This window comes from Solea solea, chromosome 5 (assembly GCF_958295425.1).
Source record: "Solea solea chromosome 5, fSolSol10.1, whole genome shotgun sequence".
In the NCBI taxonomy this organism is placed as follows: Eukaryota; Metazoa; Chordata; class Actinopteri; order Pleuronectiformes; family Soleidae; genus Solea; species Solea solea.
In genome coordinates, this window is record NC_081138.1 from 30,553,570 (window position 1) to 30,580,482 (window position 26,913).

At 40.9% G+C, this 26,913-nt stretch overlaps 4 protein-coding genes across 6 annotated transcripts; 1 reads left to right on the plus strand and 3 right to left on the minus strand.

The window, feature by feature from the left end:
* Positions 1–895: 895 nt before the first annotated feature.
* LOC131459642 (protein C19orf12 homolog) lies at positions 896–3,669 on the minus strand. Its single transcript, XM_058629654.1, has 3 exons — positions 3,511–3,669; positions 2,334–2,540; positions 896–2,136 (listed from the first exon to the last, which is right to left on the minus strand). The coding sequence occupies exons 2-3, from the start codon at positions 2,491–2,493 to the stop codon at positions 1,871–1,873; spliced, it is 426 nt and encodes a 141-aa protein (XP_058485637.1). The 5' UTR covers positions 2,494–2,540; positions 3,511–3,669; the 3' UTR covers positions 896–1,870.
* Positions 3,670–4,345: 676 nt separating this feature from the next.
* On the plus strand, positions 4,346–8,309 carry si:ch211-260e23.9 (uncharacterized protein LOC555795 homolog). 2 transcript variants are annotated; one of them, XM_058630268.1, is made up of 4 exons: positions 4,346–4,505; positions 6,558–6,709; positions 6,807–6,969; positions 7,371–8,309. In XM_058630268.1, the coding sequence occupies exons 2-4, from the start codon at positions 6,568–6,570 to the stop codon at positions 7,597–7,599; spliced, it is 534 nt and encodes a 177-aa protein (XP_058486251.1). In that variant the 5' UTR covers positions 4,346–4,505; positions 6,558–6,567; the 3' UTR covers positions 7,600–8,309. The 2 variants fall into 2 exon arrangements, with proteins under 2 accessions (XP_058486251.1, XP_058486252.1); XM_058630269.1 differs by having other exon boundaries at positions 6,810–6,969.
* A 650-nt stretch (positions 8,310–8,959) lies between these two features.
* On the minus strand, positions 8,960–12,928 carry zgc:162297 (uncharacterized protein LOC555865 homolog). Its single transcript, XM_058630267.1, has 6 exons — positions 12,830–12,928; positions 12,349–12,431; positions 12,090–12,270; positions 11,026–11,179; positions 10,816–10,943; positions 8,960–9,241 (listed from the first exon to the last, which is right to left on the minus strand). Exons 1-6 carry the CDS (start codon positions 12,900–12,902, stop codon positions 9,051–9,053), a joined length of 810 nt encoding a protein of 269 aa, XP_058486250.1. The 5' UTR covers positions 12,903–12,928; the 3' UTR covers positions 8,960–9,050.
* A 799-nt stretch (positions 12,929–13,727) lies between these two features.
* On the minus strand, positions 13,728–25,020 carry ccne1 (cyclin E1). 2 transcript variants are annotated; one of them, XM_058628595.1, is made up of 12 exons: positions 24,631–25,020; positions 24,040–24,092; positions 22,126–22,216; positions 21,469–21,531; positions 20,943–21,109; positions 19,827–19,962; positions 17,769–17,915; positions 17,500–17,595; positions 16,810–16,944; positions 15,997–16,108; positions 15,741–15,898; positions 13,728–15,025 (listed from the first exon to the last, which is right to left on the minus strand). In XM_058628595.1, exons 2-12 carry the CDS (start codon positions 24,051–24,053, stop codon positions 14,813–14,815), a joined length of 1,332 nt encoding a protein of 443 aa, XP_058484578.1. In that variant the 5' UTR covers positions 24,054–24,092; positions 24,631–25,020; the 3' UTR covers positions 13,728–14,812. The 2 variants fall into 2 exon arrangements, with proteins under 2 accessions (XP_058484578.1, XP_058484577.1); XM_058628594.1 differs by having other exon boundaries at positions 20,943–21,112; positions 24,631–25,019.
* Positions 25,021–26,913: the final 1,893 nt, after the last annotated feature.

The following is a 26,913-nucleotide window of genomic DNA, read 5'->3' on the forward strand; positions in this document are numbered from 1 at the left end:
CTTAAAATGGTCTTTTAGCTAACATTTAGCAACATTTTGCCAACTTTTGGCTAACTTGCTGTCCATCAATGTTGTTAGCATTACACTGCCTCCATTTTATGTAGCTTCATGAACACATCAGGTCAGCTAGCTAGTCGGGTTGCTAACATTTATGTCACAGAATACGGGACACACTCAAAACTACGCATCTCAATGTCATTTTGGACCACAACATAAATGAGTTCGCTCTCACACACACACACACACACACATACGATGATAGACACTCAGCTGCTGCATTTCTTTCAGCTTCACAAATTGATGCGACATTGACAAAGAACATTTACCTTTAGCTTGCGTTTTCTTCTTTTGCATCTCTGCGGCAGAATCAAGTCATTGAAGACTCAGACTGAACCAAATCTAACGTTCTTTTTCTTTAAATGAACACAGTTCCCTAAACTCTTTAACTCAGCAGCAGACATCCCAGGATCCTCATGGTTCTCACCCATCTTCTGAGTGTACACTGATTGTGCACCTGTTTGCACCAGAGCCAAAGAAATCTACAGAGACCTTTGACCTCCTGCACTCTGCAACAATTGTGCACAGCGCCCTCACCTGAGCCACCCTGTGTACAACACATGCTTCTTCTTTTTTTTTAGCAATATTTGGCTAACCTGGAATGGTCTTTTAGCTAACGTTTAAGCTAATATTTTGCAAAGTGTCTCTTTACATGGCCTCTTAAATAGATTTGGTTATGACTCCCCATAGCTAACATTCAACACTTTTTTCTGTCTTTTGGCAAAGTTTTAGCTACATTTGAAAGGCTTCATTAATTTTAGCTAACTACATTTAGCTTACCATCACAGACTCCAGTGGCAAAAGTTCTTTAAGAAAAGCTACGACAGAGAGAAGTTGATGTTTTTATTCACAAGCCTTTATTTTGGAAAAAAAACACAATAATTATTATAAATTCTATGATTTCACTTCACTGTTGTTAGAAAGCCTTTTCCAACCTGAAAGTGAACTTTGTAAATCGCTCACTCTTCCACACCAAACTCTTGTTTGAGCTGCTGCTCTACTTCTACCTCGTGTGGTCACTTTATGTCACTGAGGTACATCTAAATAAAAGGATTGTGAACATTGGATTCACAGAATAACACACTGACTTACTGATGGAGACAGCAGTGGATCAACAACTCCTGTGTGCTATGATGTAAAAATGGACAGGTAGTAATGGTCCATACAGAAAATGAGGGTGAAAATCTCTTTTTTCAGAGTGGTTCCCACTGTAGTGTCAACTACACAATCCCTTAAATCTCACCACTTCCAGTGTTTCATCTCCAAGCAGTAACTGAACAAATACATGGGCTTTACAACAAAAACCTGAGCACCACACCTTTAATTTCACCACAGATGCATTTAAATATTATTGAAGGGAATAAATGATTAAAATGTAAAAGTAAATAGACAACCGACTTTTGGTTTGTCTGCTTCCTCTTTTATGTGGTGTGATTTATCTAAAAAAAAAAAATGCATTTCACAACTATCTTTTTTTTCCTGTTAAGCTTCTTCTTAAACTTTTTCTTCTTGTTTTCGACCTCCAACTTTTTCCACATTTCAGATCAAAGGCAGCTGAGAGGGCCATTCGTTTTCAATAGAAAACGAGCCAAATGCTATTAAATATGAATTTATTCAGAATCGCCGATACAGAAAATTATGATTCAGCATTCCCGAACTATAAGAGAGAAAAAAAAAAAGGTAGCTGGGAATTACTGACTCAACATTCCCAGCTAATGCTGCGTTCCATTCACACCGGAGGTCGGACCTAGAAGTGACTTCACCTCTGACGTGACTGTGTTTTTGAAAAGTCGGACCACACACACGTGTCACCTCAGTCCTGATAGCGCACCTCCGCTCTCAGTTCTTTTGCGATGTAGCCGAGCAGCGCGGCGGTCACCTGCTGCTGGAGCGTGGCGTTGCCCATCACGAGGGCGACGAGCTGGGCGGCGTCGGTCCAGTCCAGGTTTCCCAACACGCCCACAATGTCGTTGTAGAGCTTCTGTTTCTCCTTGGGCGGCAGCTCCATCAGGATCTCCGGCAGAGGTCGGAACTGACCGCTGGTCAGCCAGCTGCCCAGGAGGCCACCCACTGCGCCACCTGGTGGAGACACGATGGAGTCAATCAAAGGGAAGAAGAAACCCTAACCCCAAAGTATGTTTACAGGAAGTAGCTGCACATCAAACACACGTAGTACAAATCGAGTTTCCTGTACAGATCAGGTAGCGACCGCGACCTTTGGGCCAGTTGTGATGTCAGAGGTCACACCATCTATATATAGTAGATCGCCGTCTTACCAACAGCGATTCCCGCTGGTCCACCGAGCATCCCGCCGACGAAGGCGCCTCCTCCTGCCACCATCGCTCCTTTGGTGGAGTTTTTCACCGCAACCTTGATCTGGTCGTGCGCCGATATTTCACAGCACAGACGCATGATATCGTTCATCTGTGGAGCCATGACGGACGACAGGGAGGTGGACAATCGGCTCTACTGCTCCGTCGTCCCTGCAAAAACAACAGCTTTATGGGCTCGAGTCAGACAAACACAGGGTAATTAATTAAATGAGGTAGTGTTAGAAGACAGAAGTAAAAACAGGTATATGATTACTGCTTTATTAGACTGTGAGACTGACTTTTGCAACAGGAAAGTGAAGTTTGTACACCACTCACTCTCCCACACCAAATCCCATAGAGAAAATCTGAGATTTTAGCTCATGGAGGCCAGAAATGTCCGTCTAATGACAAATAACATACTGTAAAAATATTACAGACTTGAGATGAACTTCTAAGGCATAAAAGTGCATGAAGATGCCAATGGAAACGATGAAGTAATGATCCAAAAGTTCACTTCCTGTTGTCTACAGTCTGAAAGAGAAAGTGTAACATTTTTAACACTAAAAGACTAAAACTGAACCACTTTTATCTGTATGTTCTTAGCTTTTCACTTTTATTTTACTTTCATTAACCTCTAACATATTTGATAAATTCTGGGTTTGAGTGAGTAAATAAATACAAATAATAATAAATGACTTGTATTTTCGTGTCACTGTACTTAAAACACATTTGATCAATTCTGGATTTAACTCCTTTTTATTTATTTCATTTATTATTTTTTTTAAATGATGTAGAGGCCGAATGTCACAGAACGAGGCTGCTGTCAATTCATAAAATACAAAACGTCAAATTGTGCGCGTTTTATACGCATATTTTGAAACTCTGATTATTATCAGGCGGTTTCTTAACGGAGTTTCGTGAGCTCACGTAATAAACCCAGTTAAACTGACTGTATGACATATGACACTGTACATAAGTCTATGGTTTAACTTTAGACAAAAACAAGAGACAAAGAAACTCAACAACGATGATGTAATTGAAAGTCAACGCAGTTCAAAGTTGTTTCGATTCAGTTAAACAGCAACAGTCACGTTTCCGTATCATTCTGACGGAATTCCACGAAAATCGTGTGATTTCTTACCTTTAATTCTGTGAGGAGTAAGAGAATGTGTACTTTTCCCTCTCCGCATGAATTCGGCGTGACTTTATTTCACTTTAAATTACTTTTCTAACCAGAAAACTTGACTTTTCTGACTGTCGTGCTCATGCTTCACTACCTGTCTTGTTTTTGACAACGTGCTGTTGTAACTTTACTGCCACATGTTGGACTGGAGTGTAAATGCATGTATAAATAAAGTTGTAGTTTTAATAATCATAAAGATGTGCGTGTAATGCTTATGCACATACTGTATGTTTGTTTTTATCTTAACCAAACAAAAAGAGATATACATAACACATAATAACACACCAGTTTGATTAAGTCTAAGAAAAGATCCTTCCCCTCAATTAATTTGTTTAAAAAACTTAATACAGAATGTATATTAACTCTCTATACCACTTTACATAAATGAAAGTATATATTTAATAAGTAAATTAAATAAACATGTACATTTGCTATAAAAATGTCTATTGTATATGTATTTATGAATGTATATATGCAGCATTATTATTTATATTAAATATGTAAAGTTTGTATACATACACAGCCAGCAACAAAACAACCAACAAAAAGTAGAAATGTAGATGTTTACAGGGTTAAATACAAAAATATGACGTATTTATAATATAAAATATATAAATGTACACACAAGATAGGTTTGTCTATAATCGATATGTATGAAAACATGTTTTTACAGCTTTCCTGTTTCATAAAGAACAAAATGTTTCTTCTCTGTCATGTTACATGTTATTCGTCCGCCTGCGTGACGCAGCGCCTCGGGGGGCGGGGATTTGTGTGCTGTGACGTGGGGGGGAGGAGCTTCGCAAGACAAACAACTTTGAGATCAAAACAATCTGAGCAGCGACAACAAGAGAAGCAGCAGCGATTTTTAAAACAGACATTTTGTGGGATTTCTGCAAAAAAACACCTAATTCAGCCGAACCGGAGTCGAACACACACGAACTTTAGTCCAGCGGGTGAGTTTTATTCCGCCTCGTCGTCTTTTTGTTCTCCTGTGTCTGTGAAATGTCTCTGCAGCGTCAAACACTGGATTTAAAAAAATCTTGTTTTTTCCAATGAAAATGTCTCCTATCTGCGATGTTTGTGACCACAATACGCGGTAAAGTCATATTAGAGACGTTTATAAGAGTTTAAATCCGATTTTAACGGACTCATGTCGTCCATTTATCAAAAAAAAACATTATGAATCGCGATTTTATTGACCAGAAAATACTTGAAGTTAGTAGTTTTAGAACCGTCACTTTGATAAAATACAACCGATAATGTCCTATATTTGTCTTCAAAATGCAAACGGGCGGGGCCACGGGCTGGGGCGGGGATTCACGCTGTCAAAAATTTCAAAACCGATTAAAAATCGGGCTGCCAATCAAAAGTCACGTATTTTTAACAACGTTCAGTAAAAGCTCCGCCCCAGATTTTATTTTGTAACGTTACGTAACGTTACGCAACCTGACAGTTTAACATGTTACGTAATAAATAATATTTTTTTCCAACGTTAGTTTAGCAGTGTACTTTTCTACATTTTATTTTTTTGTAACTTGCGGTATCACATTTCCCGCAAATTTGTGTAACATTTTTGTGATGTAATTAAAGTAGCTTATTTTTAATTTGTTTTTTTAACAACGGTAGGAAGATAATGTTTTAATGTTAGTAACGTAAAGCAATGTTACGTTTTCTGTTATGTTTTTTATAAAAATGTTATAATTTTTTTTCTACATTTTGTAGTATTTTGTCACATATTTGACCGTAAGTAATGAATCTGTAACGTTGGTAACTTTATTTGGAAACAGTATAGCAACATGTTATTTTGTAACTTTTGGTTTGGTTTGTAATTTTTTTGCGCATGTTTTTGTGACATTAGTATTTTTTGAAAAAGAAATTTGGTTACAGTTACATTTTAAAATCACTGTCATGTTAGCAGTTATTTAAATCAAGATAACTAAAGATAAAGAAACTCCATATTAAACCTTATACTGTCTACAGTAGTACAAAAATATGATCTCCTAATGTTAAAAATATATTTTAATAGTATGTTAATGTAACATTAAAGATATATTTTAGGTTTGTTGACACGTGAAACTTAGTATCAATTATTCCAGAAAGTTCAAAATGATATTCAAGATTTAAGTCATTTCCTGCCAATGGCGCCCCCTTGAGGCTGTAGCGATTCAAACACCCCCCCCCCCCCCCCCCTCTGTCAGCTGTCAGCTGTTGACACTTGACACCAGCTCTGTATCAAACAACAGTTTCCATGACACCAGCACAGAAACCTGAGCTGTGACATGACGGTCAGGACGAGGACATTGTGACATAAGAGGCTGAAATTAGACTGATAATTCTCACATATGGGATTATGTAATTTGTGAGTGTTACCCCATAATCCAACATTTCTGCAGGGTTATTTTAGGATTATTATTATTTTTGTAGTGTAGTTGTTAATATAGGGTTCACTTAGTAAAGTCAACATGATCTTAAAGGGCTGTTTCGCCCATTTTTTGAAGGAGAAAACTTAAAATCATTATGACGCTGCTGTGTTTGTTCATTTGACCAGTTTTTTTTTATTATTTATATTATATTGTTATATTTACTTTTTTTTCAGATCTTTTACACAGTGTAGGTCTTCTATTGTCTTTGAAGGAAGTCAATTTGACATTGAAATTTTATTCAGGATATTCAAGCCCAACTTCCTCTGTTGTGGGACTGAGACATGAATCAAACAAATGAGTAGATGAAGTGGCCCTTTAAGAATATGTTCACTGCTTTTTCTCACTGTAAAACACAACTTTTTAAAAACCAAACTCCATAGAGAAAATCAGTGTTTTTAGCTCACAGGAACACAGGGGCTGCTGGTCAACTGCTGCAGACTTTGAGTTTCCTGTTGGGAAAAGTCCGTCCAACAGTGAGATGAAGCAGTGAAGACATTCTTCAGGCATCGTAGACTCAAGCTGGAGTAGATTTGATCAGGTTTTCAGAGTCGTGTTTTCACAGAGAGAGTTTCTCTTATACAGGGGAACAAAGATGATCGGGAAGATACTCTCTCGGCTGCTGGGGGGCGCTGGCGAGGACATGGAGGAGGCGGCCGACACGATTGAGGAGCTGATGGAGTTTGAGGAGCTGATGGAGTTTGAGGAGGGAGGATGGGTCGTCGTTAATCTCCCAGGTGAGACTCGTAAACCTTCTGTGCTCAGATTACACTGATGATGATGAGGAGGAGGAGGGGGATGATGATGATGATGATGATGATGGTGTCTCACGAGCAGAGCACGCGCCGCTGTCGGCCTCTGAGGTGGATCCTCTGGAGAACCTGCTCATCGAGCACCCGAGCATGTCCGTCTACCAGATCAGACGCAGGATGAGCGGTCAGGAGGAGGAGGAGGAGGAGGAGCAAGGGTCTGATGAGGATGAAGAGGACACTGCCAGGTGATTTTCCATTTTGCAACATGTGACTTTTCACTGCAGCAGGTGAAGGTTCAAACAGCTTCAGTGTCACAGCAGCTGTTGATCCACTGCTGCCTCCATCAGTACATTCAAATGTCTTGTTTTTATACAGAACAATTCCATTGTTTTGACTTTAAAACAATAAATAAAAGGCTCACGTAATAAAATCTAAAGTTTCTTAAGAATATGTTTTCTGTTGCATTATCTCAAATAGAAACTGAAGTTAGATTTAAGCTGAGGTTAGGCGACTCTTCTGTTAATCCCATCCCAAACATCTTAACGTTTCCAGAAGATTGAAAACATCCACATTTGCAGGATAACATCATCGTCCCTCGTGATACTCAACTTTCTCACACTGTGACATTTCTCCCGTGTCCGTCCAGGCCCGTCGCGGTGAGGCAGCGCGTGTCCTGGCGTCTGGCGGCGTGGGGGATCCCTCTGCCCTGCGACGTCCGGCTGCTGTCGGTGCAGAGAGCCAGGAGCCAGGCCGAGCGCAGGAAGCTGAGCCGCGGCGCCCTCCACAGGCAGAACCTCGCCAAGCTGCGGTTCTCTCCCGCGGAGAAGCGCTACGGCTTCTTCAAGCAGCCCTGCCAACGCCTGTTCAACTACTGACGGGGAGGAAGGAAACCTGCCTGTGCCTGTGTGTGTGTGTGTGTGTGTGTCACAGATTACTGAGCCTCTGGAACACGTGTTTTTATTGAAAAGTGATCGTTCAGGTTGTTTTAAGTGTGTTTGTATGAGGCACTGACACAGAGCTGTGCGGGGAAAGTGTCACATCAGAAAATCAATGTCACTTTAAGTCGATGGTATTTTGATTTTAAGCTCGCGTCCTTTGAACTGAGACCAGTGAATCACTGAGTAACACAAACTGCACTGGAACCTCATTCTCCTGTAACTGTAACCACACACGCTCCTGTGCATTATCAACAAGGTCATGTGACTTTTCTGGATAATTCGTGTCACGTGACGACGATGTTATTGATCCAAATAAGATGGTGAATTATGGCACATTTTGATTGTCATATTGTGTGTTTTTGTATGACGTGCCTCCGCTTCAGAGCATATCAGTGTCTTATTATTATTATTATTATTATTATTACATGTGGTTTTGTTCATACCACCTGTTCAGTGATCATATCATGTGAATTATTATTTACTCTGAATTGTTTGTACTATAATCTCCTCCCCTCCTCCAATTTTATGCAAACTTGTTTTATTTTAGCCTCATGTGTGTAAATACAGTTAAAATATGTTGTTTTTCTATTTTTGTGTATTTATAAAATGTACAAAAAAAAGGTTTAAAATAAATTTTGTTTTCGTAACGCGGCGGCTGCGTGTGATTATTGTTGTTCTTCACGTTAAGTTAACAGAAGTTGACATTTATGGCCATAAAATCAATTATTAATGTGACTTGGATTCAGAATCTGGTTTCTGAACTTAACTATTAATGTATTGAAGACCTTTTAAAGGGATAGTTCTTGTGCTTTTATTCAGAGTGGTTGTATGTTTTACTAAAACAACGTCAGAGCTGGACCTACGACATCTTAAGAACACGTTCACGTCTTTATCTCACTGTTAGACGGACTTTTCCAACAGGAAACTGAAGTTTGTAAACCACCCACTCTCCCACACCAAACCCCATAGAGAAAATCAGCGATTTTAGCTCCCAGGGACACAGGAGCTGCTGGTCGACCGCTGCCTCGTGTGGTCACTTTGTGTCACTGAGGTTAATCTGATTAAATGAATTTGAATGCCGAATCCACAAAATAACATATTTAAACTTACTGAAGAAGGCAGCAGTGGATCAACAACTCCCGTCTCCCTGTGAGCTAAAAATGCTGATTTTCTCAATGGACTTTGGTGCGGGAGAGCACAGTTCACTAACTTCAGTTTCTATTAGAGAAAAGGCTGCGTAACATGGAATAATGCAGCAGAAAACATATTCTTAAGAAACTTTAGACGTAACCTGACATAGATTTTATTACGTGAGCCTTTTATTCAGTGGCTAAAATCAGTTTTTTCCAAGTCAAAACAATGGAATTGTTCTTGAAGACACTTTCCTTTCATTCTCTAAGTTCACGCATCTTTCCCATGAACCTCTTCACCCTCTCCGGGTCGACTGCGTTGGCCCAGTGTCCGCCCTCCTTGAAATGAGATCCGATGATCATTCCATTTGCGTTGAGGTAGCGCTCCATGTTGTCGTAGGTCACTCCGGAGCCAATCAGCACGGGGATTCTCACAGACTGGGAAACGTCTACAAAAGCAAAGAAACAACAAAACATGTTTTTTTAAAGCTGGAAAAGACACTTTTTTCTGTCCCTGTGACATTTAAATGAAGAGAAACAGCTTTTTGCCACTTTGGTCAACGTCAAACAACCTTTTTCAACAAGAAACTGGACGTTTGTGTCTCTTTGTAAACCACTCCCTCTCCCACACCAAATCCCATTCAGAAAATCAACAATTTTAACACAATCACAGCACACACGAGTTGTTGATTCACTGCTACCGCCATCACTTACATCCAGTGTGTTATTGTATTATTTTGTACCTTTCGGTTTTTTGAAATCCTTTGTTCAGATAAATTCAGTGGCACAAACTGACCACACGAGGCAGCAGTCGACCAGCAGCTCCCATGTCCCTGTGAGCTAAACTTGCCTATTTTCCCTATAGAGTTTGGTGTGGGAGAGTGAGTGGTTTATGATTGTAGGATATGGCACAGTCAAGCTGGTGTGGATTTTATTCTTTTGATACTTAAGTACTTTAAGGTACTTTATACAGGACTGTCTGTTGTGTCTGTGCTGATCCTTGGACACAGAGGACGTGGACATCCACGCTGGCGTGTGAGCTCTGACCAGCAGCTGCATGTACAGTGTGTGTGTGTGTGTGTGTGTGTGTGTGTGTGTCTTTAAACCAGGTCGCTGAGTGTTTACTGCCCTGCGTGTCGTGTCGGTCGTTTCTTAAAATAACAGCGGCGGTGTTGCTCTGTGAGGGGACACGCTCCAGATTAAATTCAGACTGTGTCGCTCACTCAAACCACAGCGAAGGATTTTAATTATGACGCAAAAACACAGACATTACAAGTCAAAACTCTTCATTTTTCTTAGTTTGTAGCAGGAAAATGAGGTCAAGTATTAAAAATGCAGACATACTATACAATTTATCCCCTTTTTTCGTATTATTAGACCATACTATTAGGGCCCTGAGCATGAACGCCAAGGGCCGAAATGGAACCTATTGTTTGTCTTCAGATTATTGTTATTATTATTATTATTCCGTGGCTTTGAGGTTATTTTCAACGTGGGGTTAACGTGCATAAAAACTCTGGAAAATTAGATGCTGTCATAGGATCTCAGACCAGTGCATTGCACCTGGCCTCAATAGCGCCTCCTGAGGTGAAACGTGAATGCCTCAACTCAACAGGAAGTCGGCCTTTTTGAATCTGGCGCCCATTTGGTCACTTTGCATGCTTCGTAAATGAGCTGCTCAATTTCTACTAGTTTTTATTATTCAAGTTAAAAGTTTAGAAATTTTTTAAGTGTGTAATATATTTAATAAGTCTATTTTAGCAATATATGTGTCACTTTATTTCACAAAAAAGGTGTAATAAAATGTAAAGTATTGGGAAAATAAAAAAGATTAGCTAGAAGACCAATTATCAGTGCGCCCTCTGCTGGACAAACTTGGTACCAACTTAAAATGCATCTAATAAAAATGATTTAAAAAAATATCATTTTTATTAGAAACATCAGTTGTAAACTGTGAAAAGAAAAAGCTCAAAAATTGTATTTTTACGTCACGAACACGAGCCGCGTGTCCGTGTTTTCGTACCTCTGAGTTCACGAGTGTCGGCCTCCGCTCCGGTGGCTGCTCCTGTGACGATGACTCCATCAGAGAGGAAGAACTCTGCAGCACGAGACGTCTCCTCGATGCTGACGTCTGACGTCAGAGCGTGAGCGCTGAGGATGGACAACACGCGCGTTCATGTCAACAAACCATCAGAGTGACAGTCGTCTCTCTCCGTTACCATGGCGACCTCACCTGTGCTTCTTCTTGACGTCGGTGAAGATCTGCACGTGCTCAGCGCCGACCCGCCTGCGGTACCTGAGCAGGTCTCCAGCACAGGCTTCACTCAGCAGACCTTCATCAGCCACGTGGGAGAACACGAAACCCTCGGCTCTGATGAAATCCAGACCTGATACCACAAACCAACACAGGGATCAGGATCAGGATGTAGTTGCAGTTCAGTGTCACTTTTATGGAAATTCACATTTTCTCACTGAAGCACAAACACACAGCAGCTCATTCCACTGATTAACACACTTTAAATAAAAAATAATGCCGCTTATACTTCTGTAAACCACTCACTCTCCCACACCAAACTCCATGGAAAAAATCAGTGTTTTTAGCTCACGGGGACACAGGAGCTGCTGGTCTACTGCTCCCTCTTGTGGTCACTTTGTGTCACTGATATAAATCTGAATGAAGGACTTCAAATGCCGAAGTAACACAAAAACACATGTGAACTTCCTGATGGAGGCAGCAGTGGATCAACAACTCCTGCGAGCTTTGATGTGAAAATCCCTGATTTTCTCTATGGGATCTGGTGTGGGACAGCGAGTGGTTTACAAACTTTAGTTTCCTGTTCAAAAAGGCAGCGTAACAAGATAGAATAGTCAAAATAGTCTTGTTTACCACTGTATCTCACTGTTAGACAGCCTTTTATTGCTAAAATTAAGTTTGTAAACCACTCACTCTCCCACACCAAACTCCATAGAGAAAATCAGTGATTTTAGCTCACGGGGACACAGGAGCTGCTGGTCTACTGCTGCCTCATGTGGTCACTTTGTGTCACCGACGTTAATCTGAACGAAGGATTTCAAATGCCGAAGACACAAAATAAGACACGTGAACTCACTGGTGGAGGCAGCAGTGAATCAACAACTCCTGTGTGCTGTCACCTTAAAAACGCTGATTTTCTCTATAGGGTTTGGTGTGGGAGAGTGAGCGGTTTTAAAATAAACTACAGTTTCCTGCTTTTGTCTCCAGATGATGATGATGATGATGATCACATGACCTCATCAGGACAGTAAAGTGGGTGTAACCTGAGGCCAGAGCGACAGCGAGCGCCTGCTGGTTGGCAGAGGACAGGATCTGGACGCCGAGCGGCAGCAGAGGACAGACACCCCTGACCGCGGTGGACACGGCGGTCATGCACGCGCACACCTCAGGTCCGACGGAGAAGGAGTACGGGAGGTCGTGCATGTTCTCCACGATCACGCCGTCCTGAAAGAAACACACATGTGGGGTCAAAAGGTCACTTCACGTCACACGTGTAAGGAGGTCACGCAAAAAAAAACTCACGATCCCCGCGTCACGGTAGATCGACGCCTCTCTGCAGGCGTCTTCCACGATCTGAGACACTTTCATACGATGAAGAGGAGTTCCTGAAACAAACAAGAAACAAGTCATTGAATAATAAATAATTGTCCTTTATTTAAACAAATTCTCTCATTATACCTTTTTTATTTATTTAAAGCTGTAAATTCATAATTGGTAAATGTATCATTATCAAAAGTATAATCCCTATAAATAAAGTACACTATACAATATGGTTATACAATCCATCTATATTTTTAGAATTTTAATAAAGATCACTACATTCTTTACGCTTCACACATTTATTTCACTATTTATGGTGATAAAATAATCTCATTGTGCAGATATTAAGTCTTTCTTTAAGTGCCTTAGCAGTCATATCTTATTTTCACTTAAAACAAGAGAAAACTTGGTCCTTAAACACCGTTAAAACATTGTTCTACTGTGAATGTTGAGGTGAAATTACCTGGCAAGGCTTTGACGTGAATCATTCCGATCACCACGGATTTCAAACGACCAAACAACTGCACAAACTTCATCTTCCCGCTTCTGTGGAGCGACGACCGCGGACAGAGAGCAAAACTGTGTGTGTTTTTCATTTTAAACTGAAGATCACGTGACTGGTCAAAGGTCAAAGGTCGGTCCTGTCTCTCAAACAAACTCCATTTTCCCCTCCAAAAAATGTGGATTTATTGACTTTTTAAATTTGACATAACAAATCACTCTGTAAAGTTCATTTTCTTTATAAATAAATCAAATGTAGAATCTTCTAATTGAATATTTTTCCTTGTGTTACCAATTAAAAATAACAATATTTGCACCTCTTAAATAAGTAAGAACCATGACGTGTGTCGGAGTCAAAAAACAAGTGCTCACTCTCCCACACCAAACCCCATAGAGAAAATCAACGATTTTAACTCGCGGCGACACAGGAGCTGCTGGTCTGCTGCTGCCTCGTGTGGTCACTTTGTGTCACTGAGGTGAATCTGAACAAAGGATTTCAAACACAGAATTCACATAATTATAGTTTTGAACTCAGTGATGGAGGCAGCAGTGGATCGACAACTCCTGTGAGCTGTGATGTTAAATTGACAGTTTCCTCTATGGGGTTTGGTGTGGGAGAGTGAGCGGTCTCCAGAACGACACAAACTTTGAGTTTTCTTGTTAGAAACTGATATAAAGCTGTGAAAATATAATTGAAGGTAGATTTTCCTCGTGGAGACATGTTTTTAAGCCTTTGTGACAATTTATTTTGTCTTTATCTAATGTTAACTAAATGTCTCTGTACAAGAGAATCTTATTTCTACTTCTGAATCTATATTCACTTAAATAAAACAAATAAAATACAATCTTCAGAAACGTAGTGAAAATATGTAGCAGCATTTTATTTTGAAAAGTCTAATAGAAATCTAACATTTTGGTGGGGAGGGGGGGGGCAAACTGCAGGTAAACTGGGATAAAAAAAACAAAAAAAAAACAGAAAAGTTAAATACAATCATGAGCTTCTGAAGCCTGGCGTCGTCACTCGTCCATTCACGTAGCCAAGCTACTGGTCCCAAAGTAAAACACGGCCAAACATGTGTTGTTCAATAAAAAACAAAAAAAATAAACATAAGAGCAGCGCCCAATTTGATATTTATATATATATTTATGTAAAAAAAAAAAAAAAAAGTTAAAACACACTCACACACTCTCACATTCACACTGTGTCCCCTGTTCCAATATGCAAAGCCCTCGTTATAGCAGCACAGAGCCAAACATGGCCCTAAGAAGAGTTCCTGGGCAAATGAGGCCAATAAGACAATTAAAAAAAACACACTCACACACTAATGTCAAAGAAAATTTGGCCTTGTCATAGAAAACAAACCTGAAGACCATTAAAAGTAGATGCGACTGGAAAGAGACGAGAGATAATTCAGCTTTTCCTGCAGGTGTGTGTACAGTCAGAGCTGTGAGCGCCCCCTGCTGACAACACCAAGGCTTACCGTCAACATCTCATCTCACTCGTCCAAAAGTAGAAACTCAGACTTTGTTCACCGTTGACTCTGCCAAACCAAAGTCCACAGAAAATCTGGAGAGCGAGCGGTTCACAACATGACAAACTCAGTGTTTTCATGCACGTCAGGCCAGTTCCTCACCACAGGGGGGCGCTCACGACACCGTTTCTGTCAGTGTCTCACACAACCACACACGAACGATCTCTTTAATGCAAGCAGCCGCCGTCGCTGTCGTCGTGTCTGAACGGGCTCGTCAAAAAACATGTGTTCACTGATTGTCGCTGCATCAGTGTGTTTAAGCCCCGCCCCCCTCATTTAAAAAAAAAAACAAAAACACCTGGATCCAGGTCGTCGGCGTCGCTTTGTTCCTCCACCGTAAAAAAAAAAAATTAAACAAAAAACAAAGTCACAGCTCTGGTGTTCAAATCTAATCCGGGTCTCTCTGGCGTCTCTCAGTGGTCGTCTCGCCGCTCCGGAGACGGTTGCCGTGGAGACGGTTGCTTTGGAGACGCCGCCGTCTGCATCCTGGGCAGGACTTTGGGCAACGGGGCGCCCGCCAGCTCCTCGCTCTTCTCGCTGCTCAGGGGCGGGGTCAGGACGCCTGACGGCACCGCACAGCTGCTGTGACGCTCAAGCTCCGCCTCCTGGTACGAGGACGCCTTCTCCTGCACGAAACACACAGGGATTAATAAATCAATAAATACTGACTGTATATCATTATTTCACTTGTAGTATTAACTTTTTTCGACAACACAAGTTTAATATAAACATATTTATTTAAATGTTAACTTTGCATCCAAAAATAAATGGATTACTGATTTAAAAGTCAACTATTTTGCTCTTTGAAATCACACGTTTGACTGTTTTGACTACTTTTTTTTTTTAAATGATTAAAAACAAGTTTCCTTTGACTTTTCAGCTTCTTAAATGTGAATGTTTTCTGTTTCTTTTGCTCCATTTGACAAAGAAATCATTAAAACTGAATCGTTTCAGGACAAAAACGAGACAATTTTAGGACCAAATAATTGACAGATTAATCAAATTATGAAAACAAACATTAGTTTCAGCTCTAAACATAAAAGTACTCATACATGTGAATGTATGACATTTAATTGTTTTTCGTTTAATTTATGAATAAATAAAAATAGCTTTTTATTAAAGACTTTCACTTTTCGTCATGTAATCTGTGCCAATAACACTTTATTATTATTACAGTATTATACACAGAACATAAGCTCCTACGTTTGTGTGAATTTTGTGTAATGAAACTAATTCAATCTCAGAATTTAAATGACAAAACATGAAGTTAATAAATAAAAACCAAGACAAAACTTTCAGTTATAAAAGATTCTGTTTACTCTCTGACTTCCTGTCACTTACCATCCATGACAGGTAGGGGGCGTGCACCTGGATGTTGTGCATGTCGTCCGCAGCGATCCCCGCAAACGTCTTCATCGGCAGACCGCCGATCTCCCTCAGCGCCATGGCGAACGGCACCATCCACCGCACGCACTCCTCCAACTCCGCCCTCTTCAGAGCTGCAGGGACAGACAGACAGACAGACAGACGTGTCAGGACAGGAAGACAAACACTCATTATTATGGTCTGTCCAGTTTGTCTCGTCTCCCTTTTTTACCTGACACATTTTCCACCAGCTCCAGAGAAGAGAAGTGAAACAGAGCGGCGGCGGCGAGGACGCCGTTGGAGAACTCCAGCGATCGCACGTCCAACATGCACAGATCCAACAGCTGGAAATAAGACACGTCATCGCCGTCATTCACGTGGACACAAATGTAGCCGCTCAACATCAAACAAACTGTTTACATTCTCGGGCTGCAGCGACTCATCCATGAGCAGAATAGTTGACATTTAATTGAATACTTTTATCCAAATAACTAAGAAATCATTTAAACTGATTATTAAACATTATTTGGACGATTGGGAAACACTGACGGACATTTTATGAACCAAACTATGAGCCCTTTTCCCAACTATGGTCCCAGCTTGGCTCGCCTCGGCTCGTCACAGTTGCCAGAGCAGGTACTCAGCTTGAGGAAACACAAGATGACTGTGCCGTGCTGTGCCGAGCGGGTCAGTGGAACAGTTTCCTGAAGAGTGGATGGACTCAACCACACGTTGTCAGCTCTTATTAAATGATGTTCATTCTATGAGGAACACAGATGACCGACGGCGTGCTCCTGGTTCCTAGGACGACTTTCAAACTCGCGGAACGTCGCAGTAAACTTTACAAACGCCCGACATGGTATTCTGAGATTCAAGAGTAAGAAAACCCAATTTTTTATACGCCTACATATTCACGTTTAATATTTTTCTACATTTCTAAATTCACAAATGTTGAAATGCGCGGTTTATCCTCTATTAACTTTAACTTTGTAACGCAGTAAATTCCCCTCTTTGTGGATCGATGCAAACAAACACAACAACTTACCTCAGCGATCTGAGTGAACGTGGCCTGTGGGTATTTGGGGATGAGCAGGTCGTCCGTCTCCTTCAGATAAGCCACCTGCATGTAAACGTTGAGCCAGGAGACGGGCGTCTGTGGACTGAGACTCCACTGCAGCTCCTGTGACAGAAATATAAATCAGACAAATCATCACAAATTCACTCTCGAGTAACTCGTGCTTTTCCTCCGTCTATTTCACGGCTGCAACTTGATTTATTTTCACCATTAAAATCATATTTTCTGGGAACGGTGACGTTTTCACGTGTGTCGTCTTGTCACAACTAAGATAATTCAGTTTTTAATTCATTTTTTGTGTTTTTGGAGCAAAGAAACCAGAAAATATTCACATTCAAAAAGCTAGAAACACAGAGAACTTGTTTAAATGATTAAAATACACACTGGAAAAGATGATAAAAATGTTTGGTTGTTAATATCTTTATATATTGTACTTTTTTGGTAACAGATGTTTATTATTTCTCATCTTTACTGTTTGCTGCTGCTGCAACAATGTACAATTTGCCACTGTGGGACACAAAGGAATATTTTATCTTATTTACTGATCAATTCATTGCAAAAAAAAATTAACTTTTCCATCCTCGTCTCCTTCACCAACGAGTCCCAACTATTGAATCATACTCAGTTTGACGAAAGCGTCATCAGATCCACAGTGTTTACCTTCATAATGATGATTTCCATGCTGAGAATCTCATCTTCAGTGCAGGCTTCATCTGTAACGTAGGCAAACTGATGGACTTTGGGAGGATACATTTCCTGAAAGAAGCCAAAACATACAGAAGCTTTAAAAACAACCAATCACACCAAGCTATGGTCTGTACGATAGAGACGTGAATGTTTCAGAAGTATTTAAGTCTTAATTGTATTTGGTGTCAGTTTTCAGCGCAGGACTTCGGGAGTCCGGTCTCCGGGTTTTGCCGTTCTCTCACCTCCACTTTGGCAGCGATGAAGAGACACGTGATGCCGATGAGCTGCAGCGTGGACTTGAAGACGTTCCTCTGTGTGGCCATGAAGCGGTCAAAGTAGTCCTGAGCCAGGTGATACGTCTCTCTGTGCAGTTTGTACACTTCACACACCTGAAACAACACAACACAACACAACACAACCTCATTAACCACCATTAGAACTGCAACTAACGATTCCTTTCATAGTCGAGTAATCTGTCGTTTACTTTCCCCGATTGATCATTTGGTCCATAAAACATCAGAAAACCTTAAAAAATGTTGATCGGTGTTCGTTAAACCTGGAAATGACGATGTTCTCAAATGTCTTGTTTTGTCCAAAAACCAAAATGCTTGACTTTTAAAGATGTCTTTGTTATTCAGAGCAAAGAATTAAAGAAAATACTCACATTTAAGAAGCTTAAACAATTCATGAAAAAAGCTTCAAAATAGTTGTCAATTTAGTTATCAATTAGCGATTAATGGTTTCAGCTCCAGTTTAATCTAATCACAGGAAAATACAACTGTTCCATGAGAATAACAGATTTAAAATATACTATAATCAACCAAATTGTGATTTCACATTCTTGAAAGTTACTATGCTTTAGTTTCTTTGCTCCTCCTTTGATAGTAACCTTGCTTTTTTGTTTGGGAAACACTGATCATTATTTTCACCATTAATTGATTAGTTGTTTGGTCCAAAAAATGTCAGAAAACATTGATCAATTTTTCATGATTGTTTTGTTATGTGGAGCAAAAAGGCCTGAGAAAATATTTAAGAAGAAGCTGAAAAACTATTTAAATTCTTAGAAAACAGACGGATTAATCCACTATATAAACACTTTACTGGGACAAGGACAACAGAACAGTGCAGTTGTACATTTATTATATAGACAAAGTGCAAGAATCCTCAAAACCTAAACTATCCCTTTAAAAAGGCACAACTGAGTCGCTTTAAATCCACAGAGTTGAAACAGACCTGATGAGGCGTCACATGACTTCCCAATCTCGTCCTGATCACATTTATTCGTATCACTTTACACTTTGATATGAAGAGGAACCAGATTATTATCATCATCTGATAAACTCTTCTTCACTGAAAAGTGATCAATTAAGGCCTAATCAGATTTAATCTCCTTCCTTCAGAGACGAGAGAAGCTCACGAGTTATCGTGGCTCATTCTTCACCTTCAAGAGCAGCCGACGATCAGATGGTGATTTAGTCTGAAGACTAAAAATAAATCTACATTTCCTGTCAACAGTAACACTGGTACTGCGGCGGGTCACGCTGCTGGAGTTGCTAATACTACTGCTACCACTACTACTGCTGCTAGTACTGCTACTACTGCTACCGCTAGTACTGCTGCTGCTACCACTATCGCTAGTAGTGCTGCTACTGCTAGCGCTTCTTCTACTACTACTGCCGCTAATACTACTACTACTACTGCTAGTACTGCTGCTACCGCTACTACTAGAGCTTCTTCTACTACTACGGCTAATACTACTACTACTGCTAGTAGTGCTGCTACTGCTACTACTACTAGTAGTGCTACTACTGCTACTACTACTACTGCTAGTAGTGCTACTACTACTACTGCTAGTAGTGCTACTACTACTACTACTGCTAGTAGTGCTACTGCCGCTAATACTACTGCTGCTGCTAGTAGTGCTACTGCTACAGTTAGTACTGCTACCACTAGTACTACGAATGCTACTACTACTACTGCTGCTAATAGTGCTAGCGCCACCTCTGGTCAGCATGGGCTGCTTCAGTCTTATCTTGGGCTTGAGAGTGAATTTCTCTGCGAGATGAATAAAGTATCTATCTATCTATCTATCTATCTATCTATCTATCTATCTATCTATCTATCTATCTATCTATCTATCTATCTACCACAGCTTTCAAACACCAAGGATGCAGGGAAAATGGAGGTGTATCATTTTAACAGAACACACCCTTTACTGTTTCTGCCAACAAACAAATCAACACTTAATTAATTACAATAATAATAATAATAATAATAATAAACAGAAATATGGGACAAACCTCCATGAGCCAGTCCAGGAGAATGGCCCTCATCTTTGGCTGCAGGTGCGGATGTTTGTCCATCACGTGGACGTCTCTGGTGTAGGTCTTATCCTTGGCCAGCATGTTGCTCCACACCACGTCCTTACTGGCCCAGCTGTGATCACCAACACAAACGGTATCAGTGATAAATTCTTATTAGAGTGGTTAAAGATAAGATCCCTGGAAGTTGGGACATTGTTTGAATTGAGTTTGTGTTTTCACACATTTTGTTTATATGCTTCTTTTTTTAATAAAAACAAAACTTTAAATCAAGTTTATTGCAGGTTAGGGTTAGAATGTAGTTAAAATCTATTTTTAAGTCGTATCTACCCCTTTCAAAACATGCATCTGTTCCCCCCCCCCCCATCAACCCTCCAAACACACACGTTTGAGTAGTCGCCAATTTTGCATGTTGACACACGAGCTACAGAGGAGAAGCATTCGTCCTCCCTAACAGGCATGTTTTGAAATGTCACCATACAAGATGCAAATTTCTTGTTAGGGAAGAGATTTTTCCATATTTTTAGTTTTTAACAGTCTCACAACAGTCACAATCCTATTTAAAATGCATCACAGTTCACACACAGTTTTTCATGGTCCTTAAAAACGAGAACTTGCGCAACTCTGATGTCGCTCTGGACGAGCACAAATAGAAACATTAAAAAAAAAAGGTGATGATGGCATTGCCCACTTCCTGACTGGGCGTTTACCAGTCACAGTCCTGCTGCCTACTGCTTATGTAACATTATGCCAACAACAGCTCTTAATACCTTTATTTTGACAGTTTCCAAGAGGAAATGGAGGTTTGTCAAACTGCTCACTCTCCCACACCAAAGCCCATAGAGAAAATCAGTGATTTAAGATTTACAAACCTGCCACACGGGGCAGCAGTAACGCAGCTGTGACTCCGTGAGCTAAAAACACGGATTTTCTCTATGGAATTTGGTGTGGGAGAGTAAGTGCTCAACAAACGTACCTTTAGCATCTAAAAATCAGATTGTTTGTGCGTTGCTGGATCTTTTCAGGCCGGTTCCCCCCGTCAAAACCACCACACATCACAATACCTGAGGAGCCACAACAAGAAAGAGCACTCACCACAGTGCAGGAAGTGGGGCGCAGTGCACGGGCGTTGCAAACACGTTGCTGAAGTTGTAGAGAGGGAAGCCGCCCGCGTTGATCAGGGTCACGGGCTGGTCCTCCTCCTGGTCGGGCGTGGGGATCCACCGGTGTGGACTTCTGCAGCCAGCACCAGGACTCCAGACCTGCTGCACGGAGAAAATGTGGTGAGGATGAGACAACAGCTGTGATTTTGGACAAATCTTTTGTCTTTTGATGATATCTGAAGGCTACATAGGTTCCTGGGACTTTCACAGCAGCAACATGGCAAACTGACCAATAACTGTTGCTAAAATTTCACACACTGTGCCTTTAAATGACACCAGAAGACAATGCCAATTCCTAAAACCAAAGCATTAAGGACATATAAACTTATTAACCAAGTGTGAAGGGTTGCATTTGATATAGAATCATTACAACCAGGTGTGGACAGATAATCAAACCTAGATGAGACAGAAAGAAAGAGGAGGCAGCAATAAAAGGAGAAGATGAAAACCAAACCTACCTCACAGTCGCGCTGCTTCTTCCTCGTCATCTCTGCGACCTCCTCATCCACATCCTGTAAATACTGATCACAGAAGAAACAACAGTGTCAAATGAATTCATCATCAGTCGGTGTGAAGAGTTTTCACTCTGGGTTAATTAATCAACATACGACAGAAGATTCCAGCACGGCGCGGCTCGACTTTACTACTGACGACCACAGGTTCTTCAACACGATTGGAAGTGAAAAGTGAGGAATATTCACTGGCAATTTCAACAAGAAATACAAATACATTTTAAAAACATTGCACCTTTAAGTAACTTAACAGTTGTTTCCTTGCAAAAGTGAGATTATGACAAACCAGACTTCCTGAAATGTCAAAAGGCAACATGAAAATATTCAAAACCGAGGAGCTGACGTCACGCAATCCATCATGCAACACTGAAAACCGTGCCGTCGACTGCTGGCCACCGAGTGCCGTCGCTGGACGAGTCCCGAGCCCGACACAAAAATAAGTTAAAAAGACTTAAACTTAAAAATCCAACATTTAGCAAAGGAAATGTGTAAAATCTCAATATTTAACAGCGGAGTCTGCACCACTGTAAAGAAAAAACGATACCAAACCAAGTAGAGTGGAGCCGTGCCGGAACAGTATAGTGGAAGGCTTCTTCTACTTACAATGGCAACATCTGCCTTCCTCTTCCTCGGTCGTACGGTGTTTTCTTGGGCCGCCTCGGGAGCAACAGACTTCTGTTCTGCGTCTTCTTCCCTGTAACAGCACAACATAAAAACACAGAGTGGATCTCTGGGGTCGACAGAAGGGAACCGAGGAGGCTCAAGACCAAATGGGGACGGGCAACTTTCGTCTACCCACGAGCTTAAAAACACTGATTTTTCTCTATGGGATTCAATGAGGCAGAGTGCATGGTCTACAGAGTGAATAAACTGTATTTTCTGTTAGGAAAAGGACAAATTAATCGTTAAGGGAAGCTGACTTTTAAGATTTTAAGGTTTACGCTGCATAAACCACTTGCTTTTCCACACCAAAGTCCATTCAGTAAACCAGTTATTTCACACAGGAGTTGTTGAGTCACCGTCGCCTCATCAGTAAAGATAAGATAACCTTTACTAGTCGTACAATGTGTAAAATTACAAGTTCAGATGTGTTATTTTTTATGACTTGCATCTATGCCACAAACACGGCAGCAGTAGACGAGCAGCTCCTGTGAACCCTGAACACTAAAAACGCTGATTTTCTCTATGGGCTTTGGCGTGTGTGTGTGTGTGTGTGTGGGGGGGGGGGGGGGGGGGGGGGGGGGTAAATGCTGCCTAATGGGGAAGGGGAAACTTCACCTAGCACATACTGGCTCTCGGCACATGGGGGCGCTCACAGTCCACTCAGCTTATTTAGCTCAGTAGCAGCCATTTTAAATGACCAACTACTTTTGGACGTGAAGAAAATTTACTTATTTAATTATTCCACTCGGAACCCCTTAAAACAGGGAGGTCTCAAACTCGCAGCCCGCAGGCCACATGTGGCCCCCTCGGCCGATGTCCTGTGGCCCTACTCCCATTTTAAAATTATAATGAAAACTGGCCCAAACTGGGGCCCAGTGTACTATTCCCAAACAATACTTTAGATTATATTTAAACTGTGCACATGTTTTTATGACTTTATGACATTCATTTTGCATCAAAACCAGCACTTTTACTTTGAATTGCTGTGCAATATCATCCGAAATATTTTAAATGGCAACATCATTGATTATAATAAGCTATAATTTCAATTTCTAGTCACTAAATAGTTAATTTCCCCCCCAAACAGTTGGACTTTTTTCACTTGGCCAGGCTAGAAGTTCACTGGCCACCAGGTCATTTTGAGTCTCTCTCCTGGTGTGAATTTTGCCAAATACCATGTGAAATAACAAGAATGTTGAATCAAAGGGAAAGGAGATTTAGCAATAAAACTACCATCGACAATGGAGAGAAAGCACTTTAAATCAAGAGATTAATCAATAATCAAGAGAATTCAGTCATTAATATGAGTGAATATTCCTTTTTAATTGACTTGTGATTAGGCTACGTTGTTTGTCCGGCTGCGCAATTTATCGTGAAGTAACTGCAATTGTGAATATCCACATTTAAGGACACTACATTTGATGAAATGCAAATCTTACTCGTCAGATTGGAAAATACTTAAAATTCTTTACAACTTTTAATAGCTCAAAATGACTCCAATATTGAACAATATCGTTACAAATAATCGCGATACATCTATAACCAATATGTATATCTGTAGTTTGTCCACGCCCATTTGTCCTCTGCTGGACAAAGTGTCAAAAAACTTAATGGTTGACGTTCAGAACATTACCTCATTAAAATAAGCCGTCGCTGTGGTAATGACGTAGTGTAGTGTCCTTTCCTATCCCCTTATTATTCATCCTTCACACATTTCCTTGACCACATGACGTTTTCCCATTAAGGTCAAAGAAAAATGTTTAGTAAAGTACTTATAATGGGACATTTTGCCTACAAACTGAGACTTTTACTGTAAGACTTATCATTAAGTGTTAAGTACAGTGTAAAACTTACCATTTTCCTCGCATTATACTCCGAGGGCTCGACGTCAAGACTTCAGAGCAAACCTGTGGAAGAGACACGTTTGGTTTTTAGTAAAAACAAACTTAAATTGAGTGTTAAAGTCATAAAACAAATGAATGTAGTCTCACTCCCCAACCCCCACTCCCAACAAAGCCCAGCTCAGCCTGCAGCTGCTGCTGCTGCTGCTGGTGGCGCGGGGGGGGAAAAAGGACACAGTACACGATGTTAAAAGTGGACAAAAAGTGCCACACGCGGCCAAGTACACTCGGGGAAATTCAACAACCACCAACAGGAGACACTGAACTTCACCAATATGTTGTTTTTTCAGCTGAAACGCGTTGCCATCAAACCGCTAATGCTAACTTTTGAACAGCTGCCCTCGGCACATAATGGCCGAAACTTAGCAGCACAGCTGTGAAACTCCACAAAAACAGCGACAACGCGGAGCCACGGACGACATTTAACACACAAAACACGCACAAAAGCACGCGTTAAAGGCCGATAAAATCACTCTTTTGTGACTACAAACATGGCACGTCACTGCTAGCCTGTTAGGAAACAAAGTGCACATAAAGGTCTCACCTCAAGACTGTTGTGTCCTTGAAGTTCACTCGTATCCACAAGAAGGAGAAAGAAGAAGGAGACGAAATCAAAGGTGGATGTTGTGTGAAATTCTTTCCCGCCTGTTCGTCACAAACGGGGCCGCTCTTTGGCTCGTTTCTCTGTGGATGTGAGTGAGTGAGTGAAGCTGGTTCCTCTGAGCTCTGGCGCCTTCACTTCAGGAGGAGGAGCAGCTGAGACCTTTAACCCCCTCCAGCCTCCGTATTGTCCCGCTCCAAACTCCCGTCAGACGCGGCGCTAACACACTGTCACGCGCCGTGTGCGTGGATATGAATCCTCTGCACATCTACATATATGTATAATCCGTGTGTGTGTGTGTGTGTTGAGTCGCAGAGAGAGGGAAAATCAAAGTTTGTGATTTCAAACACGCACAGGCGGGAAGAGGAGGCGCGCAGTGACAGCTGGACCGGGGGAGGGGGCGGAGCTTCCACAAAACGGAAGTAGCCAGGCACCGCGTGGCTACTCTGTCAGATGTAAACAAAACCTCAGTTCCTCCCTGAGAGCTCGCGCCACTGCTACGGCTACGTATTAGCAAGGAGAAGGAAAAAATAACATATTTTAGCCACTTATTAGACGACTCACTCAACAAACTACATGTCATATCAAGTCTACGATACCTTAAGCATGTGCTCGCCGCGTTATCTCGATGTTATACAGCGTTTTTCCAGCTGATAAAAGGAAGTTTGTTAAGCGCGCTCCCTCCCAACGCCAGAGTCCATAGAGAAAATCCGCGTTTTTAGCTCGCGGGGAAACAGGAGCTACAGGTCTACTGTGGCCTCGTTTGGTAAGATTACGTCACGCGGGTTAATCCGAATAAAGGAAGTTATAGAAGACCACACTTGAGCTTAATAATGGGGACAGAAATGGATGAAATTCGCTGTGTAACGCGGTGTAAAATAAACGATTTTCTTAATGGACTTTCGCGTGAAGAGGGCGTGATTTACTTGGTGACGCAGGCTTCAGTTTCCTGTTGTAAAAGCTGGCAAAAATAATCAAGTCATAGGTCATATTTTTTCATTTTAACCTAAAAATAACATACTTAAGTAAATGAATAATATATGTACATATAGAAATTGACGTTGTCTTGCCACAATTTGTAAATTGGGACTTTGGGGGCCTTGGTTTCCATACCACGATTATTAATAAATAAATACCACATTGGCCCCTGAATCATATGTCAACATTGCCGCCATATTGGTCCTGGCAAGCCCACAATGTCATAGAATAGAGGTAAATTGAGGAGTTGCTGTTCTTTGTCCTGTGTATTTTTTTCATTGGTAAAGTTTGCTTGAGGCCTGAGTAGGGACTCCTCCAGGAGGTTTATCGTAAATCAGTTCATGTTTTACGAGCTGAAAGTGCGTTAGATCTTTGTCAGTGTTTCAATCGTGTATAATATAAAACAATTTGACACAAAACACCATCTCGAAAACCTCAGAAAACCGACGAGTGAAATGTGGCATTAAACGATGAGATTTGTTAACAGTTAACACAGTTTAAAACACTACGTAGACAGATTCTACCCTAATGTCTAACCTGCTTGTAATCAGTGTAAATCCATGATAGGTAATCTTACACATTCCCTTTGGTCATGTAGTAAAGCATTTTTCAATGTTTCTCTGAGGACTTTGGCAAAAGTTGGACTGCCGTCCCTCTGGTGGTGATTTGGGGAGCTGCAAGTCTCCTCTCTTCTGATAATAAGTATGAAAAACAAGGCTATTTGAAATGGTAATTGTGTTCTCTTATCTTTTCCTAACTCTTCCTTCGATGTCTTTTTGCTTCCTTTGGTAAAAAGCAAAAACATATTTCATATACTACTCATTGTACTACTACTAATACTAATAATAATGTACAGCACATTTCAAGGTATCCAAGACTGCTTTACAGAGTCTGGAAAAACAAAACAGGACAAACAGAAGAAATAAAAGGGAAAATATGGAGTAATTAAAAGGGTCATTTGTAAATGTGGTGATCTGGAGAGAACTGAAGTTACAATAACATCAGACATGTAGGAGAGGGATTTTCCTTCATGCACTCTGACTTTAATCCACTAGATGTCAGTATGACACTGTCACAAGAAACACAGCGACGAGACGAGATGGAAACAAAAGGACAAAGTTGATGCTCACTTCAGATTTGACAGTGTTGCAGCTCATTTCTCCACTTTTTTTTGTCTATCTCTGACTCTGGCGTTCTTTCATAATCCTGTAACGTCCTCCAAACCACAAGATGAACAATGAAGCCGTC

Excerpts from the sequence above, each read along its gene's own strand:
- LOC131459642 (XM_058629654.1), bottom strand. The coding sequence starts at position 2,493 with ATGGCTCCACAGATGAACGATATCATGCGTCTGTGCTGTGAAATATCG. Across the intron at positions 2,137-2,333 it reads ACCAGCGGGAATCGCTGTTG|GTGGCGCAGTGGGTGGCCTC; the intron begins GTAAGACGGCGA and ends TGTCTCCACCAG.
- si:ch211-260e23.9 (XM_058630268.1), top strand. The coding sequence starts at position 6,568 with ATGATCGGGAAGATACTCTCTCGGCTGCTGGGGGGCGCTGGCGAGGAC. Across the intron at positions 6,710-6,806 it reads GGTCGTCGTTAATCTCCCAG|CAGAGCACGCGCCGCTGTCG; the intron begins GTGAGACTCGTA and ends GTGTCTCACGAG. Across the intron at positions 6,970-7,370 it reads GATGAAGAGGACACTGCCAG|GCCCGTCGCGGTGAGGCAGC; the intron begins GTGATTTTCCAT and ends GTGTCCGTCCAG.
- zgc:162297 (XM_058630267.1), bottom strand. The coding sequence starts at position 12,902 with ATGAAGTTTGTGCAGTTGTTTGGTCGTTTGAAATCCGTGGTGATCGGA. Across the intron at positions 12,271-12,348 it reads TCTACCGTGACGCGGGGATC|GACGGCGTGATCGTGGAGAA; the intron begins GTGAGTTTTTTT and ends TGTTTCTTTCAG. Across the intron at positions 10,944-11,025 it reads GACGTCAAGAAGAAGCACAG|CGCTCACGCTCTGACGTCAG; the intron begins GTGAGGTCGCCA and ends GTCCATCCTCAG.
- ccne1 (XM_058628594.1), bottom strand. Across the intron at positions 21,113-21,468 it reads AGAAGCAGCGCGACTGTGAG|CAGGTCTGGAGTCCTGGTGC; the intron begins GTAGGTTTGGTT and ends TTCTCCGTGCAG. Across the intron at positions 15,899-15,996 it reads GCTGGTGGAAAATGTGTCAG|CTCTGAAGAGGGCGGAGTTG; the intron begins GTAAAAAAGGGA and ends CTGTCCCTGCAG.